The following is a 17,410-nucleotide window of genomic DNA, read 5'->3' as shown; positions in this document are numbered from 1 at the left end:
AATGGACAAATGAAAAACTATAATTTCATTACACCCCAGAACTCCACGGACATTCGAAAATATTCAATATAAAATTTGATCCATCGTATGAAAATCATCTTTATCATTTACCACCGCATCATGTCCCAAGTCATCCTTGTCGCTTACATCCCTAGTTCGATGAAGGTGTCTTCTTTAATAGTTTGTGAAATCTAACATGATCTTCTAGACAGTAACTGAGTTGGTTACAACATAAAAGGATAAAAGTTTGAATCTCAAATAACAATACCTTTGATCATGATCAACTGTAATTTCTTAATCTATCTTCTTATAGATGATCGTGAAACTGATCATATAAAATCGTTGGAATAACAAATTCCATGAAGGTGTCCTTGAATAGAAGTGAAAGTCTAACACCAATGTTGTTAATTGAGATCATTTTAATACTGTTAAAAGATAACGACCTGCCGAAACAGCAGAGCAGAACTGGTTATTTTGTCTCCAATGAAATGGCCAAAACAAAAACAACAAGACAACACAGGAGATGCAATTGTATAGATAAAAGAAATAAGTCTAAATTAGTACAATTTTATTCAACTATAATGCTCCCACGTAACAACAGCTAAAAATGAGCCTACAAATTTTTTTAAAAAAACAACAACGACAACAACAAAGAGATACTCATCGAAAAGACATAATATGAAAGTAATCTTTGCCATCGGAGAGAACTGAGGCACCTCTACAAGCACAACTATGGCGTTGTCGATCACCATCTGTGAATCCATTTTTGAGTATTTCGTGTGCTTTTATGTCATGACCAACACAGTGCGCTTGCAAGGTGCACAGCTAGATCCTGTATCACTCATCGACCCGACTACCAAAATTTGAACTGAAGTGCTAAAATTGCTGGCATCTCATGCGATCGAACATCTAGGGAAATACGTTCTTTAGTCTATTGACAGCATTTGTTGCCGTTTTATTTGTAGGTTCCAGGACAAGAGCATACTTGAAATCTGCATATTTGAGAGATGAAATCATAAATTAGAAATGGTTGTTAAAGGTTTATATGTGAGTATCTATGTATACATCTGTGCAATTCTATGGTGCTGGGATTTTACAAAGGCCTCAGGGAAAGAGATTGCAATTAAAATAAACAGATTAAATATATGATTTGAGCATGCATGGGATAGCTTGAATATATGTATATATAGTGAGAGTTTAATTGAGGATTAAGATCCTATAATCAATTCCAAATAGTTGGGGGCTCGTGACTTATATGTGTTATATATAATAGTATGAGAGAGAGAGAGAGAGAGAGAGAGAGAGACCTTCAATTGCTTCTTTATAGTAGCCCAACATCTCTCTGGCAGTTCCCCTTCGAAGATATGCTTTAACATTCTAGCAAAATAACAAAATCGATGCAGAGTACATGAGATAATTATTCAAGTGCTCTCAAATATATGAATACTGATGGATTTCAATGGAAATATTTCAAGCAGAGAATATGATTGGGAAAAAATAAAATAAAATAAAATCAGAGAAACTTCTGTAAGAGAATATTAGCATTTCAGCCTGCCAATAGATTCTACATAAGATTCTAATTAATGCAATAGTAGTTCAACTTGGGAGGAACAGGTTGATGATGATGAACAACATACCAACTAGTAATTAGAAGTATCCATTGCTATATATAGAAATACAGGTGCTTATGCTAATATAGACTGTAAGCCCATCCTGTCCAACCTGATCGGTCCACCCAGCCTGCCCAACCCAGTCAGAACTCATATCTATTTCTAGGAAAATTAAATAGAGTAGAAATAGGTACCCTTTGAAGAATGGAACAAAATAAGAATAGGTATTCCTTGAAATAGAAAAGGAATAGCTAAAAAAGGATGATTGAGGAAAAACAGCTCCATGGGAATTAGTTGATATTCTGTGTTCATCTTTACATAGAATAAATTCTATGGTAATTCATGGGAAACCCAATAGTTATTCCTATAAGCCAACACCTCCATGAGCAACACATTTCAAATTTTAGCTGATCGACAATCTTTAAGAAAATATAAACCATAATGCTGTGTATAATATCAAATTTTAGCTGATCGATAATCTTAAGAAAATATAAACCATAATGCTGTCTACCCAAGATTAGCATATGACAACAAAAATACTTGTACAGAATCAGAATGAAGTAATGCAGAGGCATACCTTTTTGTCAAGGTTGATAGCGTCAGTGCAATCCGCTTCAGCTTGAAGGTAACTAAATGGAAAAACAGGAAAATAAAGATTATTCGATATGCGTTGAAGTACATTGATGAACATCATAGAACAAGATAATAACAGCAACATGTACCTTCCCACTTCAAGATATGCAGCAGCTCGGTTACTATAGTATGTTGCATTTTTTTCATTAAGTTTGATTGCATCTGTGTATAGATTTATAGCTTTCTGCCATTGTTTGTCTTTGTAAGCAGCATTACCCTACAATACAAACAAGAGACAAAAATTAAATAGTATCCATAAAGATAAACACAGTAGAAATATTTAAACCATAGTTAGTGGTATTGACCAAACAATACATCATTTGAAACAATTCACGTAAACAATAACTAGAGGCCAATCCATGAAGAAAGCACTCGAACAATCAGCATAAAAGTAAAATGCTGACAGCACTAAGATAAACAAACTGTGTACACAGCCTGAATATTAGATATATATATACAGAACCAAGCATATGAAATAAAGAGATATGTAACTGACTTTTTCTTTTGCAATTTCAGCAGATTCTTCCTTGCTAATGCTACTTTTTGAAAAGTTGGACTTGGATGCTATGTTAGCTTCTTCCTGAAGAGTAGCATACATGGACTTGACAGTATCTAGCAAGAGAGAGTCAGCCCCATGCCTGGCAATGAAAGAAAGGGAGACCGGAGATTTTTCATGTATTCCTATGGGTATGGTGACCTGTAGTATTAGCACATAAAACAGCGTGATAAAATAATTGGAGATATCATGAGTCATGCAGGTACATATCCACCAACACAAATTCAGTAAGCTTCCATTTAAAAGTATTGTACCTGACAACAACCTGACATACTAGCAACAGAAGACAGACAAAATGTATGAGAAAGATATTCTTCAGATAATATTTGCTTTGTGTTTAGCTTTGGAGGAAGTCCTAACACTGTAGGGATGACAAGTATTCCATCATCCTGTTTGCAGAGCCGTCAACTCAGTAAAAAAACAGCATAATGACATATTAACACCATAGTTACATAGAGCAGTAATGTGTATGCTTGTAAGCGATCATGCATATATATGAATATAGTTATGCATGTCTAATTAAAGACTACAATAACAACAGAACTTTAATTTTTCAATATCTACAATCAGCATCATCAAACCATGTTTGTACCAACTTTAGGAGTTAGCTACATGAGTCTTGTCATTCCACCAAATTCTATAAAGCTATATCAATAATAATACTCAAATCAACTAAATCATGTTTTATTACATTTACTAATATTCTATCTGCTCTACCTCTACAACTTTACCTTTCATTCTAATAAACAAATTATACTGATTGCCTTTGAACATGTCCGTACCATCTCAACAATTCTCACATTTATGATCTACTAAAGCTATACTAAATTGCTCTCAAATCCTAATATCCATCTTAGTATTTTTTTATTTATGTTACATTAATTCTTTTTATGTGTTGCTTACTAGTAGCAAAACACCTTCATTCATAAAGTACACTGAATCATAACACAATCTGACAAAAAATTTCTTTTAGCTCAAGAGGTACACAATCAAGCAAGACTCCAGAAGCTTTTCATTGTCTCGACCACTCATTCTATCCTATTAATAATAGCATCATCCATATCCTCTTCTTGTTGAACAATAGATCTAAGATATCTAAAAAACATAAGAATAATATTTGCAATGCATATGCTCATCAAAATGATATCCATAGTTTCACCAATGGTAGAAAGATATTGCTCTCAAATAATCTATGCATATTTATATTGTAATAGAGGATTTTTCCAGCAGTGCCATTCTTTGAAATACACCTTATTACTTCATTTCGTCACCATTTCCCGCTTACCTCCATGCCACTTCCACCAGCAGTTCCATTCACCTCTCCACTGAATTCATCCACTATACACTACACATATATCACCAACTTGGCTAGATACTTGCATAAGATTCTCAGCCACTACACCTGACTTCATATGTATCCTACTACCAATTTAGTTTCTTTCAATTATTTTAATCACTTTTATTGCCTTTGTCATTTTATAAGATTCCCAAATCACACCATGAAGCCCTTGGAGATCCTTAAAAACAAGTCATGGCTTCAATGTTTGTTCTTCTATCATAATAGACATGAATGATAGCTTGTTCCTCCGCCTTGTGGTGCACAAGTGTTTCTTGTCGTTGGGTGTTTACAGTTAAGTATCTGCTAAAGCGTTTAAAGATACACGACAAAGACTGCAAGGATAGACTTAGACCGACAGTGTGGATTAACTTCAAGGCATTCCCCTCTATTACACATCTGTTTTCCATTTCTCATAGAGGTTGATTAGAGTTGAGAGATATTAAAATGAATCTTGCAAATCTTTCATGTGTGGAGGCCTTTCTTAAGAAATTTGAGACTCTTGAGTTTTGATATCCAACAGACTATATCAAACTTAAGATGCCTAGTACCTGAAGTGCCAAGGTAGCAAAGAGTGACAAAGCAGAAGATCCAATGAGAAAGCTCCACTGATTGTGCCAAAAAAGTAAATAAAACAATACCCTAATGTGTCCTTCAATTTATTTATAACAAGAAAATCATTCTCTGAGAATCCATAACAAATGCATCTATTGTAAAGAAGCAAAACACAGGATAGCAAATGAACCCAATGCATAGCACTCACGGTGAAAACTTTTATCAGGAAAACATATTAATGACATGATAATATAACAAATGCACCCAAACCATAGCACTCATGTCGAAAAGTTTTCCAGGAGAACATATAAATGTCATTATAATATAACCCAATATTTCAAGGAATTGATTAATTCACAGCCATTCAAGATATTAGATTAATAGGATTATTGGTCTAGTGGATTTCATCCTAGATTAATAATTCTAACTTTAAAGATATAAACTAATAGAGTTATTGGTGTGATTCCTCTAGTCCAACATTAGGACTTCTAAATTTAAGCTTTTATAATGAGTCTATATATACACATGTAATGGTTATCTTGATTATAGATGCAACATAATATTTTGCTATTCCTAAATTGGACAATGGCACCACAATTACATTAGTACAGCAAAAGAATTTCAATCTCAAATTTCTAGAGAGGATTATAAGGGGGCCAAAAAAGGAAAGGTGGGGAACAGAGAAGAGAAAAAAATTAGGAACGGCCAAAGTTGTGCTGCCTTTTACTTAGCATGTATGCCTATCTCCAGGATTATTATTTTCCTCTACTCTGTTTGCCCCTCCTTTGTTATTAAAGGATAGAAGTCTACTCATTAGACAACGTTGGCATCATAGCAAGATTATACTATTTCTTATACATGAGACACATTATTTTCAACTATTTAATAAAAATATACACCTGCAGACCAACATGATAAGTTCATTTCTATCCTTAAGACTTATTACTCTAACCACTATTTCTGAGAGTGTAGGTTATTTTGATCGGTTATTTTTGCATATCTATACAAACTATTTCAAATATTGCCATTCTCATAAACTGATCGCTTAAAATACTTGTTCAACAAATGGATATTCCAATGTGTAAGATTAAAAAAAAAATCAAGATGATTATTTTGTTAATGAAAAAGCAAATTGTTAGGAATCACATAAAGAAAGAAATAGTTGGAACAGTGGAGGAACTAACAATATTAAGTAAAACTCTTTTGCTGCAACTTTATCAGACTAAAGAGTTGCATATAATTTCATATTACATTAGAACTTCCAATTTAAATATATGATATCGAATAGAGAACAGTTCTGTCTCTTGTATACCTTTAGAAGAGAATATAGGGCTGAGCGTGTCTCTTCTCTTGCAGAATGGCAACAATCAAGTGCAAGTGTATTGGTCAGCGATCTATTTATTTGTGCTGAGATAAATGGATCTAGGACAGGCTGAGTAGAGCTGATCCACTGCTCATGGATATTCCTGAACTCATGGCTGTGAATAAAGATCAAAATTATTATTTAATTTAAGCTTCATCAGTGCCATAAAGAAGAAGTATGCAATATTAAGAATGTCAAAGCATCAAGTAGAATTTGCAACCAAAGAAAAATAAGGTATAAAAATTAAGTTTCCAATACACTTTATCAGGCAAGTTATATGCACATAAAAAAGAAAAAGGTTAATAAATTAAGTAAATCCCAGGACATTTACCAAAAAGGAAAAACAATGCTGGTGAGTTGTCTGCACCATGCCTACAGCATGTGGCTTGCCGATCCGCATTTTGTGTATATAACATGTCAAACTGCAGCAGAAAGACCATTGATTACTTAATTAACTCTAGCTTGGTTTGATATAACCAATTTGACATCCTTAGAGATCAAAGCAACAACCATATTAAGTTATTTTCCTCTCTTAAAACTTTGGTTGCTGATATAAATCTTCTGCACATCCAGAATCGGAGGTAATCCAATTCCTGACCCATCTATTTAAATTTCTTTTCTTCTAATTTTCCCTTGTCGTGCCATTATGCATTTACGCACGTAGGGAGCTCACAAAAAAGCGTAAGGAACATAAAGAACCAAACAATTAGCAGCATAACATGTGCTGCAAAATAACTCCAACCTCAGATTGGACCAAGTTCCAAGCCCTCAGCAACTTAAGCTCTTTTTCTAAATGTACAGAAATTTTCACTTGGCAAACTATATGTCTATACTCAATAAGAACTAGATGAAGTAGCCAAGAAATTAACACCAAACCATCCATAAGCTAACATACAAATCAAAACAATGAAATTAACATTACCTCTGAATCAGGATGTAATAAATTTAGAAAATGCAGCAAAATGTCTGCTCTTATTTTGGTTTAGCAAAATTCACTGGAAACATGTGCTTCTCAAATTATTCCAAATTACTAACATAAAACTCTATCATCACCAACTCAAATAGAAAAAATCAACTAAAACTCTTAAGCATGCATATCCATAGGGGAAAATTGGAAATTGCTCAAGTATCAATGGCAAACTATATTTACTTGTAAAGAGATTGCATAGCATTTGCAAGTGATAGGAGTGTGCTTCTTGACTCATCATTCTTTGTTCCATTTTGAAGTTGCTTCAAGCTATGGAGTCTTGAAGACAAATAATCTCCAAGGTTTAGATGCTTTAGAAGTCGCCCTACACCGATGAATTGACAAGCTAATATCAAAACAAAGTTAACAATATAAAAAAGAATGGGAGAAGTGAAACATGAAAGAACGCCTCCTTGGAGGAGAAACTCAACATGGTTACATACGTCCAAACTGCTTCTCTACAGATTTGACCAGCACCTGAATCATACTACTGGTCGGAATTTTTAACAACTCAAAACAGTCATCTGCAATCATTATACTTCTAGGTTGGCGCAAACCACCAAATGGAATCTGGAACAGTATATGAGCCACACGATCAAACACACTGGGATCCTTGGAGAATAATCCTGAAACAATAGAAACCAATGCAAATTTCTTTGGTTCACAATTTGGTTACGAATGGAACAAAATAGACTACTATTTTGTCACTAAATTTAGAAGGTAAAAAAGAAGGATAAGGATGCAATATCAAACATCCAAAATTCCACATAGAATCTAGAAATAGTATGTTAATTGTGTCCTCAACTCATCTCAATGGTGCATTAGCACCCTAAAAGCTTGCATCCCATGCAATGGCTTAATAAGTAGTAACTACGTTCTAAGTTTACACCTTTAACACCAAAATAAAAAATTAGAACATATGAAAAACTTTTATGGTAGTTCAAAGCAAACAGCAGAGCGCACCTATTCAGTTGGATATGTAATATTTCAAGTGATAGAAATGATTTGCATACCAACTGTGTCAAGGCTAGGGGAAACAGGAATGACACCCATATTAGAAACAGAACCGTAAGAAGGCCGGAAAGCTAAAATGCCACAGTATCCCCCAGGTATTCTCACTCCACCAACAGCGTCAACACCTGCAAATATCAAAAATAAATTAGAAAAAAATTCAGCGATCTTGTATGTTCCAGGAAAGAGGGAAAAGGAAATGGGTGATATATCACTGATTGTTTGAAAGATTGGTGCCTGAACCTAGATATCTTCATTTTTTACCAATACCAAGATGTGTGTGCCTATTTTCCATACTTACAAGACACAGATGTAGAATAAAGCAAACTGTAGGCATAATTACTTTTTGCCAAAGGAAAAGTCATGCAAAATGTCAGATAACAACCCAATAGCTGAATCTACAACTAAGGCAGAGTAAGGTAGTAGAGAGAAGCATTTTATAAACAAATGAAAGAAGCAGAAACAGAAAACTGTTTGAATATGGCCAGATCATAGAGAAAATAAACCACAATAAACAAAAAGGAATGTGATGAAATTTTCAGATCTGGTTATCAACTTTGATGTTTGGATTCTTCATCTACCCTTAGTATTTGTGCCTACCCACAACTGGACACTTTAATGCAGATGAGGAAACAAATAATGCAGGAAATAATTTTGAAGAAAATATATTGAAGATAAATTTGAGATTTGAGCATTCGCAATAAAAGGAAAGAAATTAAAAAATCTGTAAGATTGATGCAACTACAATAAATCATATATTTGATTTTTGCCATTTGGTGTTTAACAATTTCTGTCTTGTTAATAAATAAGGAATTATTGTAATCCCTATTAAGAATTAGGATGTTTTCTTTATTTAGAATAATTATTTCTGTGTTTCCTGTCAAGTCAAAGTCTATAAAAGAAGTCCTGAGTCATGTAATTAATTATTTTTGAATTGATACGATTTTCAATTTGAATTTTATGTGTGAGAAATTTTCCTTTAGGTGGATTATCAACTTCTTTGCTTCATCAACTTCCTTCCAAGTTACTGGATGATTCGACGGTTCCATTTTGGTGTTGTATTATGAGAATTATAGGATAGCTAGGTCCAACACCAAACCACTAGAGGATATAAGTTATATACGTTGTATAATTTAGATAACTTATATAATTAGAAAATAAGTTAGTTAGGATATAACTTATATAATTATAATTATATTTTGTAGTTAGCGATCCAAATTAGGATCCTTAATTGTGTGAATGTGCGACAGCAAAATCGTGTATGCCATTGAGTAAATCTTTAACAACCCTTGATGCCCAAATTGACGCCAAGGAAAGAGGCAAAGGATGATGAGAAGACGCTTGAACACTATCGAATCCTAGTTTGCATGTCACTTGCTCCCACGATCTCTCTTGGCCTCTCTTGATGTCGTGGAAGAGGAAATATGAAGAAGAAACCTTATTGAGGTTGCAAACCTTTCACACGACTTTGTTGATGTCACGATATCCCTCAACAACCTTCATCGTCACTATAACCATAGTATCAAAGTCATTTTGAGTGTTAGTGGAATCAACTGACAAGCAAAACACTAAATTTTATCCATGTCGACTGTCATGGTTTGGCATTTAAAACCTTAGTCTATCTTATACATTTGTGTATATCCTTTAGCTACTAGTCCTGTCTTGGCTTGTCTTGTACTTGTTTGGCATCTACCTAGTATTTTATAATGCCCATTTGCACCTCTTCAGTTTCTTCCTTTTTGGTAGCTCTACAACCTCCCATGTCTTTTTTTACCCCAATTTGATTTTGAACTGATCTTGATTCAAGAAGTAGAATTTTCTTTCTTAAGTAGACCTAAAAGAACCTTCAATATAAGCATCACCATCACCCATAACAGCTTGTGATGTCCTGTCTATATAAGGTAAGCTCAAGAGGTTCAAGTTCAAGTTGGAATTACTGCTTAGATTCGTGTTCAGTTGTAGTCTGACATGGATTATCTGTGGGCTGATAAGGTTCTATTGTGGTGGGTAACTTCGATGAAAATATTCATATTCCACTAAGAGTGGTGATACACAACATGAAATCGTATCATGAAATCGTAGCATGACACTCACATTGACAGTGGGTCCCATTGTGGTGGGACCCACTGCATGCAATTGTGAGTGTCATGCTACAAATGCTACCATTTCATGGTAAGTATCATTTCTCTTCCACTAATGACACTGGCACTGGGCCTGTTAACCAATTATACAATGAGCCAACCACTAAAGTCTGTTAATTGATTTGTGTAAGATAATAATACTTCATCATCATCGTGGTGAATCCTTACTAAAGAATAGCGAAAAACATAGATAAACTACACAGATATTAGAAGTTTGTTTGATCTTTTTTCAGTCGTGTGAAAAAACATAGTTATAAAATTGCAAAGAAAAATTGAAGCATAAGAGACTAGTCTAAGGACATTTTGTATAAAACTTCAACAGCTCTTTTGCAACAAAAAAAATAGAAGATATAGAAAGCTCACCCAGGGAAAAGTCTACCAAGCCACTAGCAACAGCTACAGCTGACCCACTTGAACATCCTCCTGGCACTCGCTCAGGTGCTGAAGGATTCTCAGGTGTATCATAATGATTGTTTTCACCACTTATACTGGAAAAGTTCACAGTAGCATTAGCTAGTAATGACTATAGGGAAGGCAGAATCTTTGAGAGGATGAAAACAATGGACTAAAAGTCTTTATGTAAACATTATTTGTAAATACAAAAAACTATTGAAATGGCTCAGAACAAATATATTTGATGCACACATGACTGGCAACACAAATAGAACATATGCGAGGAAATACCAATAAGGTTTGTAACGGCCAACTTTCTTACCCATATGCTAACTCATCAATGACAGTTTTTCCAACACAAGTGGCACCACCATCCACAAGAGCCAAAATAATAGGGGATGTTCTCGGTGCAGATTCATGCGTCCTTACCCAGTCGGGGTGCCCAAACCCAGTCACATATCCTTCAATATCAAATCTGTTAATCTGACAAATAGTCAGAATCTCACCAAATTTGTAATTGGATCTAGAATTTTGGAGAAAGCACATGTAGCTATGGAGCAGAGAAAAATAACTTTCTTTTTATAAAATAAGAGTGTCCATAAACTTAAATTGCCATCACTAAATTAAAAGCACAATCTATCTGAAAATTGAACCACAAATCCAAGAAAAAGAGGGTTAACATTTTACAGAGAAATAATTTCAATGTGAGACGATCAAATATCTGAAAAGGTGAAATAGGATATAGGTAACGTACACCACTTGAAATTCTGTTCAGTGCATCAGGAAAAACTGAAAAACACCATCTCAAACCTAGATGAAAAGCATTAATGTTGTGTTGGGTATAATATCCAACATCAATATTGCCTAAACTTATGTACATGAATCTTAACTTAGCCGACCACAAACACCAGGGACAACATGGTTTGATAACGACGATGTATTATAAAAAACCACAAAAGCGAATTTCTCTACTGGAAATTTGGTCCACCGCCTGCTGGAATTGCATTCAATCAATCTCTACCACAGACTCTCATACTTCAAATGCCATCTGCCACTGGCTCTCTACACTATTTCATATGGCAGTAATTGCACAGTCTCTCTTTACTATTTGACGCCGCAATAATCATACAAGATCTCTATACTATTCGACATCCAGTCTCAAAGAAAACGCATAATTCGCTGGGTCATAAAAAAACCTAAAACGGATATAAAGACTATTTCTCCGCGACCTAAATCACGAGATTCGACACAGGGAAATTAGAACAAGAAGACAACTACTAAGAAAAGGGCAGCGAATGAATCCAAGGCTCACGCGTCGGCAACGGCGAAGGTGAGGCCGGTCAGCGGATGGGGGGCTTTGGGAGGTGGGGGCGGCGGCGGCGGGAGAACCTGGAGACGCTGGACGAAGGCTCCGAAGTCCTCCTTCGCGACGCGCCGCCGGAGGCGCCGCGTCATAAGTAATATGCCGGCGAGGCCCACCCCGAGCAACACGAAGATGTTGGACGGAGGAAACGCGGAGGAGGACGGCGCCATGCCTTCTACTTCTGCTCCTCCGTCCCGTTGCCGATTGGCAGATCGGGAGCAGCCGGCAGGGAGGCGGAATGGAACGGTGTAGGAGATAATACCAGTGCGGCGCTTTCTCCTATATATATATATATATATATATATACTCTTTTTATTTATTTATTTATTTGTTTTTTCCTATTTTTCTCTGTCTCGGTAATTAAAATAACACAAACAAATCAGGCATGTGGAGTTACGAGGTTACGTTGATTCCCGCTTGAAGCATGGATTTCTATTCGCCTTTTTATTTTGGAAAATAGGGAAAATATATTAAACACATCTGAATCACGACCTATTTTCCCTATTACTTAAATTATGCATCAGAATTTTATATTTACTAAATCATATATTATGTTTTTATAATACTTCTATACCTCTAATGAAAATACATAGTGTCAATTAAAAAAAAATTCTTTTAATATTTAAATAAATGTTAATATTATTGTTTGTTCGTTATCGTAATACTCACTCATAAATGATAAGAATTAAATAAAGAATTTAGTTGACATGATTATTTTAAATTAGTACCAAAATTTTGTGCATTATTATTTTAAACCCTCCTCCAGGGAGAAGCGATAGCTCCACCACGCTCTTCACACTTGGCACCGTCAAACCCACTCAATCGCGCATCGACTCGCACCCCTTGCTTCCTCTTTGCTCTCATGGCGCTCCACCTCCACGGCCTCGTCCTCCGCTCCTTCTTCCCTTCCTCGCATCGCCAAGCCGCCTCCACCGTTCCTCATCTGGCCTTTCTGCTGCCTTTCTGCTGACTCCCCGTCCTCCTCTCCGTTTCAAGCCCCGTAGGAATTATCCGTCCGTCACTGGGAGGCTCAACTCGTGCTCTCCGCCGGCGGCCTCCACGGCAGTCTCACAAACTGCAGAACCCGTAAAACTCACACACTTGGAGGTTCTCTCTCTCTCTCTCTCTACCCCCACTCAGATTTGTTATATCCCAAGATTTACCAATCGGGATACCGTTCTATCTTTTTAATCTAGAGTAACAGTTGGCTGTGGGATGTTGATGGAGTCAGGATCTTGGTAGATCCGATCCTGGTGGGGAATTTGGACTTCGGCGTGCCTTGGCTCTACGACGGAGCTAAGAAATTTTTGAAGAACATCAATGTGAAGATGATTTCGTTTGTCTGTACATGTAGTGTAGATAACTGGGTGTTCATGAATCTGACTCTTGGTTCATTCGATAAGACAGCTGCAGGATCTTCCTGAGCTCGATTGCTTGCTGATCACGCAGAGCCTTGACGACCATTGCCATGTCAAGACCCTGACTCCTCTTTCGAAAATGCTTCCCGAGTTGCCCGTCATCGCCACCCCTAACGCTGAGGCGATTTTGAGCACCCTGTTTAAAAATGTAAGCACCGACACTTTTCTTGGACAAATTTTTTGGTTGACTTAGTCCAGTAGTTAGTGAAGTAGAAATTACATATGGTGAATTAATCTTATGGTTATTGATCATAATTATGAATTAATCTTATGGTTATCGATCGTAATTGTGATACACCATTACTCAGCTTGTAGTTAATCTCATGTTTATTGACTACAGCTTTTAGTTATAGGTGTTAAAGGAATGTGAGGAAGTGAGAAGCTCATTCCTTTCGGTGAGGCTTCTTGAGCGAGCTAAAAGGCCCCCGGGGCATCATTGAATTGGTTAGTGCGGAGCAGACTTATTGAAGTAGGCAAGGGTCGAATCTCGGCGAAGCCGAGACAATGCTCTTTCCCCTGTAGTAGCCAATTATAATTTTCCGATTTACCTCCACACTTGTGACCGACCGTATGGGGTCATTAGGATGACGGATTCTACTTTTTTGTTAGAGAGCGTGCTAAAAGGCCTCCCACTGAAATGCCTTAGAATTTTAATAGGACCGGGTTTCCTGTTGGACTTCAACATGATAGAGGTTAGAACCTCTAGTGATGTTAGGAATAAAGGAGTGTTAAAGGAGCAATAGGAAGTGCAAAACTCCTTCCTTTGGTTCTGCATTCTTAAGTGAGGTTTTTTAAACATGATTTGATATTAAGAGGTTCCCCCAAGCTGAGTACCTTGATTTGACTTCCTCTTGGTCTTGGGCTTTAACATCAAGATGGTGTCTGTTTGGCACTTTGAAATGCCACTAGGATGAACACAACTTATGAAGAAATCAAATTTTATAAACTGAAATATGAGATGTCATCAGAGGTTAGGGCCTCTTTGAAGGCCTCAAACATGATCAATCCTCCTTCAAACTTGGGAATATAACCTATTTCTAAAATAACATTAATAAATAACTTATTTTCCTCAAATTTAGCTAGTTTGCTGTGACTACCCAAAATTAAATTCAGAGCTTTTGTTTGAAACCTATAAAACTTAAAACTTGATTTGAATGCTTCCTAATGTAGGACCGTATCACAGCTGAGGTATGATCTCATATTTTCACTGAATGTTGGAAAGTTGTTCATAAATTTTGTTCGAGGCAAGCGGCACAATGTGGAGATATTGGATGAAACTAAGTTGTCTGCTCTAGTTAATCGAATTTATCCTTTTTTAATGTTATTATTCAGCACAAGAATGTCAGATAAGTATCATGCATGCTTTGAGTTTTCTGCAGATTCTTTCATTGCTGAATGCGTTCCATATTGAATTCTTTGCAGGTTACCTATTTAGAACCTGGTCAAAGCATTGATTTGGAGGGGAAAAATGGGAGTAAAGTTAAAGTCTCTGCAACTGAAGGTCCAATTCTGGGGCCTCCTTGGCAGAGGCCAGAAAATGGGTTAGTAACTTAATGCAACAGTAATTTTCGACTAGTAGATATTTCAAATTTATTCGAGCAACTTTGTTTTCCGGTGATCTAAGGACAGGTATATAGTTGAATCTGGACAAAACCATTTGACTCTCTACTACGAGCCACACTGTGTGTACAACAGTTCGTTTCTACAAAATTACCAGGCTGATGTTGTCATAACTCCAGTCATTAAGCAACTGCTTCCTGGTTTCACTTTAGTCTCTGGACAAGAAGATGCTGTGCTTCTCGCAAAGTTGTTGAAAGCCAAGTAATGACTGACTTTATCAGTTCCCCATGGTGTCTTATACTTAGTGTCACTCACGACTTTGATTCTTTTAGGTACATTGTTACAATGAAAAACGGTGACCTCGAAGCCAAAGGACTTCTTTCATGGATTCTTTCTGCGGAGGGCACGACAAAATCATTCCAGGTAAGTAAACTTTGGAAAGGTGATGATGCAGTGCTGCCAAATGTTTGTACCTTTATGAGCAGCCTACTAGAGACTTCTTATTCCTGCAGGAATTGCTGTTGAAGGAATTGCCAAACGTCCAGGTGTTAGAGCCTACGCCTGGTGTGCCATTGGAGATACCTGTGCCTTCTGCTGTCTCATAGTGAAGCTACTAAAGATTACAAAAAAATAATATTCTTGCTTTCTTCTTCAAGTTCAGTTCGAGTATTAGAGATTATGAGCACCTGATTCTTGAGGTGGAAAGAAAGTTGGTTGAGGAATGGCAAGACGATGCAAGACCGATATGAGACGCTAATCCCTGATTACAAACTCAGCCGGAGATCTCAATGGACTTCACTTCCGGCTTCTTTACCTCCTCCTTGGGGATCGTCACGGTCAAAACGCCATTCTCCATGCCCGCCTTAACCTGGTCCACTTTGGCGTTATCCGGCAGCCGGAAGCGGCGCTCCACGCGGTGCCACTTGTCGTTTTTCTCCTCTCGTTCCTTGGCGCGCTCGCCTCTGATCTGGAGGACCCGCCCTTCCTCCACCTCTACCTTCACCTCCTCCTTCTTGACGCCGGGGAGATCGACCTCAAACACGTGCGCCTCCGGCGTCTCCCTCCAGTCGATGCGGGTGGTGGCGAAGGCGGAGGCGTCGCTGGCGACGCCGGGGAGAGGGTCGGCGAGGGCGCCGAAGAAATCGAAAGGGAAGCCGGCGAAGGGATCGAAGAAGTTGAGGGAGAAGGGATCGAAGATGTTGCTGCGCCTCACGATCGACATTGTCGGTGGCTCTCGATTGGGGTTCGTGAACGTTTGTCGAAGGCTTTGTTATAATAACGATGTCTGATCAATTTGACCTGGGAGCTCATTTATGAGCAACTGTTCCCTTTGCCTCGGGAAAAAAAAAAAGAAATTTGTCACTTTAGCGGTCTCACTGACCACTTTTGAGAAGATTGAGAAACTACAATGGATTATGATGTAAAAGGGTATTGTCTGATTTCATCAAAAAAAAACTTTGTCAGAAACTTTGCTGCGTCATAATCAAATCAGTCATGTTTTTTATGTAATGTCTCTCTTGCTCTTCTCTTTGGAAGTGTCAAACAGACTAATCTATTATGAATCAATCTATCAAAGATTATATGATGAACGGAACAGGTTAGTTTATCACTCTAATTTAACTTAAAATAAGTCATGAGTTAGACGGATGAATCTCACTAATTTATTAAAAAATATATTAAAATTTTTAAATTTAGATTGTAATTTAAATTGGTCAAATTGAAGATTTTAAATTTGAATTATAGTAGTTTGGACGAGTCAAACCTATTAATTCATTAATTTTTTTTTAATTTTAAATTTTAAAAAAATAAATAAAATTTTTTAATTTGCAGATCAATCTACGTGGATCACGAGTTTAGATGGATCGATCCACTTAAACTCATTTTAAAATGAAATAATAAAATTTTAATTCAATTTATTTAAATTATTCGATAAAGCGAGTCAATGATGATGTAATCCAAATTAATACTCTACCTCTCTTCCAAGATCACCTAATCCTAAATTGGAAACTCGCTAGAAGTGTCTGTGCACGTTTGCGAGCCATCCGAAACAAAAATATCTCAAATTGAATTTTTTAGAAAAAAATATTTTAAAGAATAGTTTACACAATATGTTATAAAAATAGAGTATTTTGTATTATAGTATTTATATTTATTATAATAATTGTTGGATAAAGATATTTTTAGACTAAAATATAAGATGAGATATTAATTTATTTTTAAAAAAATGAGTTGATTTTTTTAAAATTAAAAGTACATGTCATGTTAAAAGAAAGATCAAATTAGTATTTTTTTATAAAAAAAATCAAATATATGTTCCATGAGTGATTTTATCTCAAAAATACTTTTTAAATACTGTTATAATTACCAGTAGTCATTATATCATGTAAAAGCTGATATAGTTGATATAATTTGTAGAAGTTATTCAATGGTTATTATAATATATTTAGGATAAATTTAAAATTTTAAATTTATGAATACTTACTAAATGCATTTAGGATGAATTT

At 36.1% G+C, this 17,410-nt stretch overlaps 3 protein-coding genes across 3 annotated transcripts; 1 reads left to right on the top strand and 2 right to left on the bottom strand.

Annotated features, from left to right (window-relative positions):
- Positions 1–518: 518 nt before the first annotated feature.
- Positions 519–12,137, bottom strand: LOC141835956 (translocon at the outer membrane of chloroplasts 64-like). Its single transcript, XM_074723366.1, has 13 exons — positions 11,878–12,137; positions 10,888–11,040; positions 10,536–10,660; positions 8,034–8,159; positions 7,464–7,646; positions 7,204–7,345; positions 6,003–6,168; positions 3,054–3,188; positions 2,740–2,940; positions 2,333–2,460; positions 2,188–2,239; positions 1,308–1,377; positions 519–992 (listed from the first exon to the last, which is right to left on the bottom strand). The coding sequence occupies exons 1-13, from the start codon at positions 12,096–12,098 to the stop codon at positions 910–912; spliced, it is 1,785 nt and encodes a 594-aa protein (XP_074579467.1). The 5' UTR covers positions 12,099–12,137; the 3' UTR covers positions 519–909.
- Positions 12,138–12,752: 615 nt separating this feature from the next.
- Positions 12,753–15,935, top strand: LOC141836077 (uncharacterized). Its single transcript, XM_074723488.1, is given in 8 exon segments — positions 12,753–12,895; positions 12,898–13,035; positions 13,125–13,250; positions 13,336–13,494; positions 14,769–14,887; positions 14,976–15,167; positions 15,239–15,329; positions 15,419–15,935. Coding segments are annotated over 8 exon segments (1,023 nt in total). The 5' UTR covers positions 12,753–12,790; the 3' UTR covers positions 15,512–15,935.
- On the bottom strand, positions 15,679–16,146 carry LOC141836078 (17.9 kDa class I heat shock protein-like). Its single transcript, XM_074723489.1, has one exon. It carries the CDS (start codon positions 16,126–16,128, stop codon positions 15,679–15,681), a length of 450 nt encoding a protein of 149 aa, XP_074579590.1. The 5' UTR covers positions 16,129–16,146.
- Between the last annotated feature and the right edge of the window lie 1,264 nt (positions 16,147–17,410).

The sequence above is a fragment of the Curcuma longa genome, chromosome 10 (assembly GCF_044706935.1).
Source record: "Curcuma longa cultivar G26 ecotype Majalengka, Jawa Barat chromosome 10, ITB_CL_G26_1.1, whole genome shotgun sequence".
Taxonomy (NCBI): Eukaryota; Viridiplantae; Streptophyta; class Magnoliopsida; order Zingiberales; family Zingiberaceae; genus Curcuma; species Curcuma longa.
This window is presented reverse-complemented; position numbering and strand designations above follow the sequence as displayed.

Excerpts from the sequence above, each read along its gene's own strand:
- LOC141835956 (XM_074723366.1), bottom strand. The coding sequence starts at position 12,098 with ATGGCGCCGTCCTCCTCCGCGTTTCCTCCGTCCAACATCTTCGTGTTG. Across the intron at positions 6,169-7,203 it reads GCTATGCAATCTCTTTACAA|CCATGAGTTCAGGAATATCC; the intron begins GTAAATATAGTT and ends CTTTATTCACAG. Across the intron at positions 2,461-2,739 it reads CTGAAATTGCAAAAGAAAAA|GGTAATGCTGCTTACAAAGA; the intron begins GTCAGTTACATA and ends TTTGTATTGTAG.
- LOC141836078 (XM_074723489.1), bottom strand. The coding sequence starts at position 16,128 with ATGTCGATCGTGAGGCGCAGCAACATCTTCGATCCCTTCTCCCTCAAC.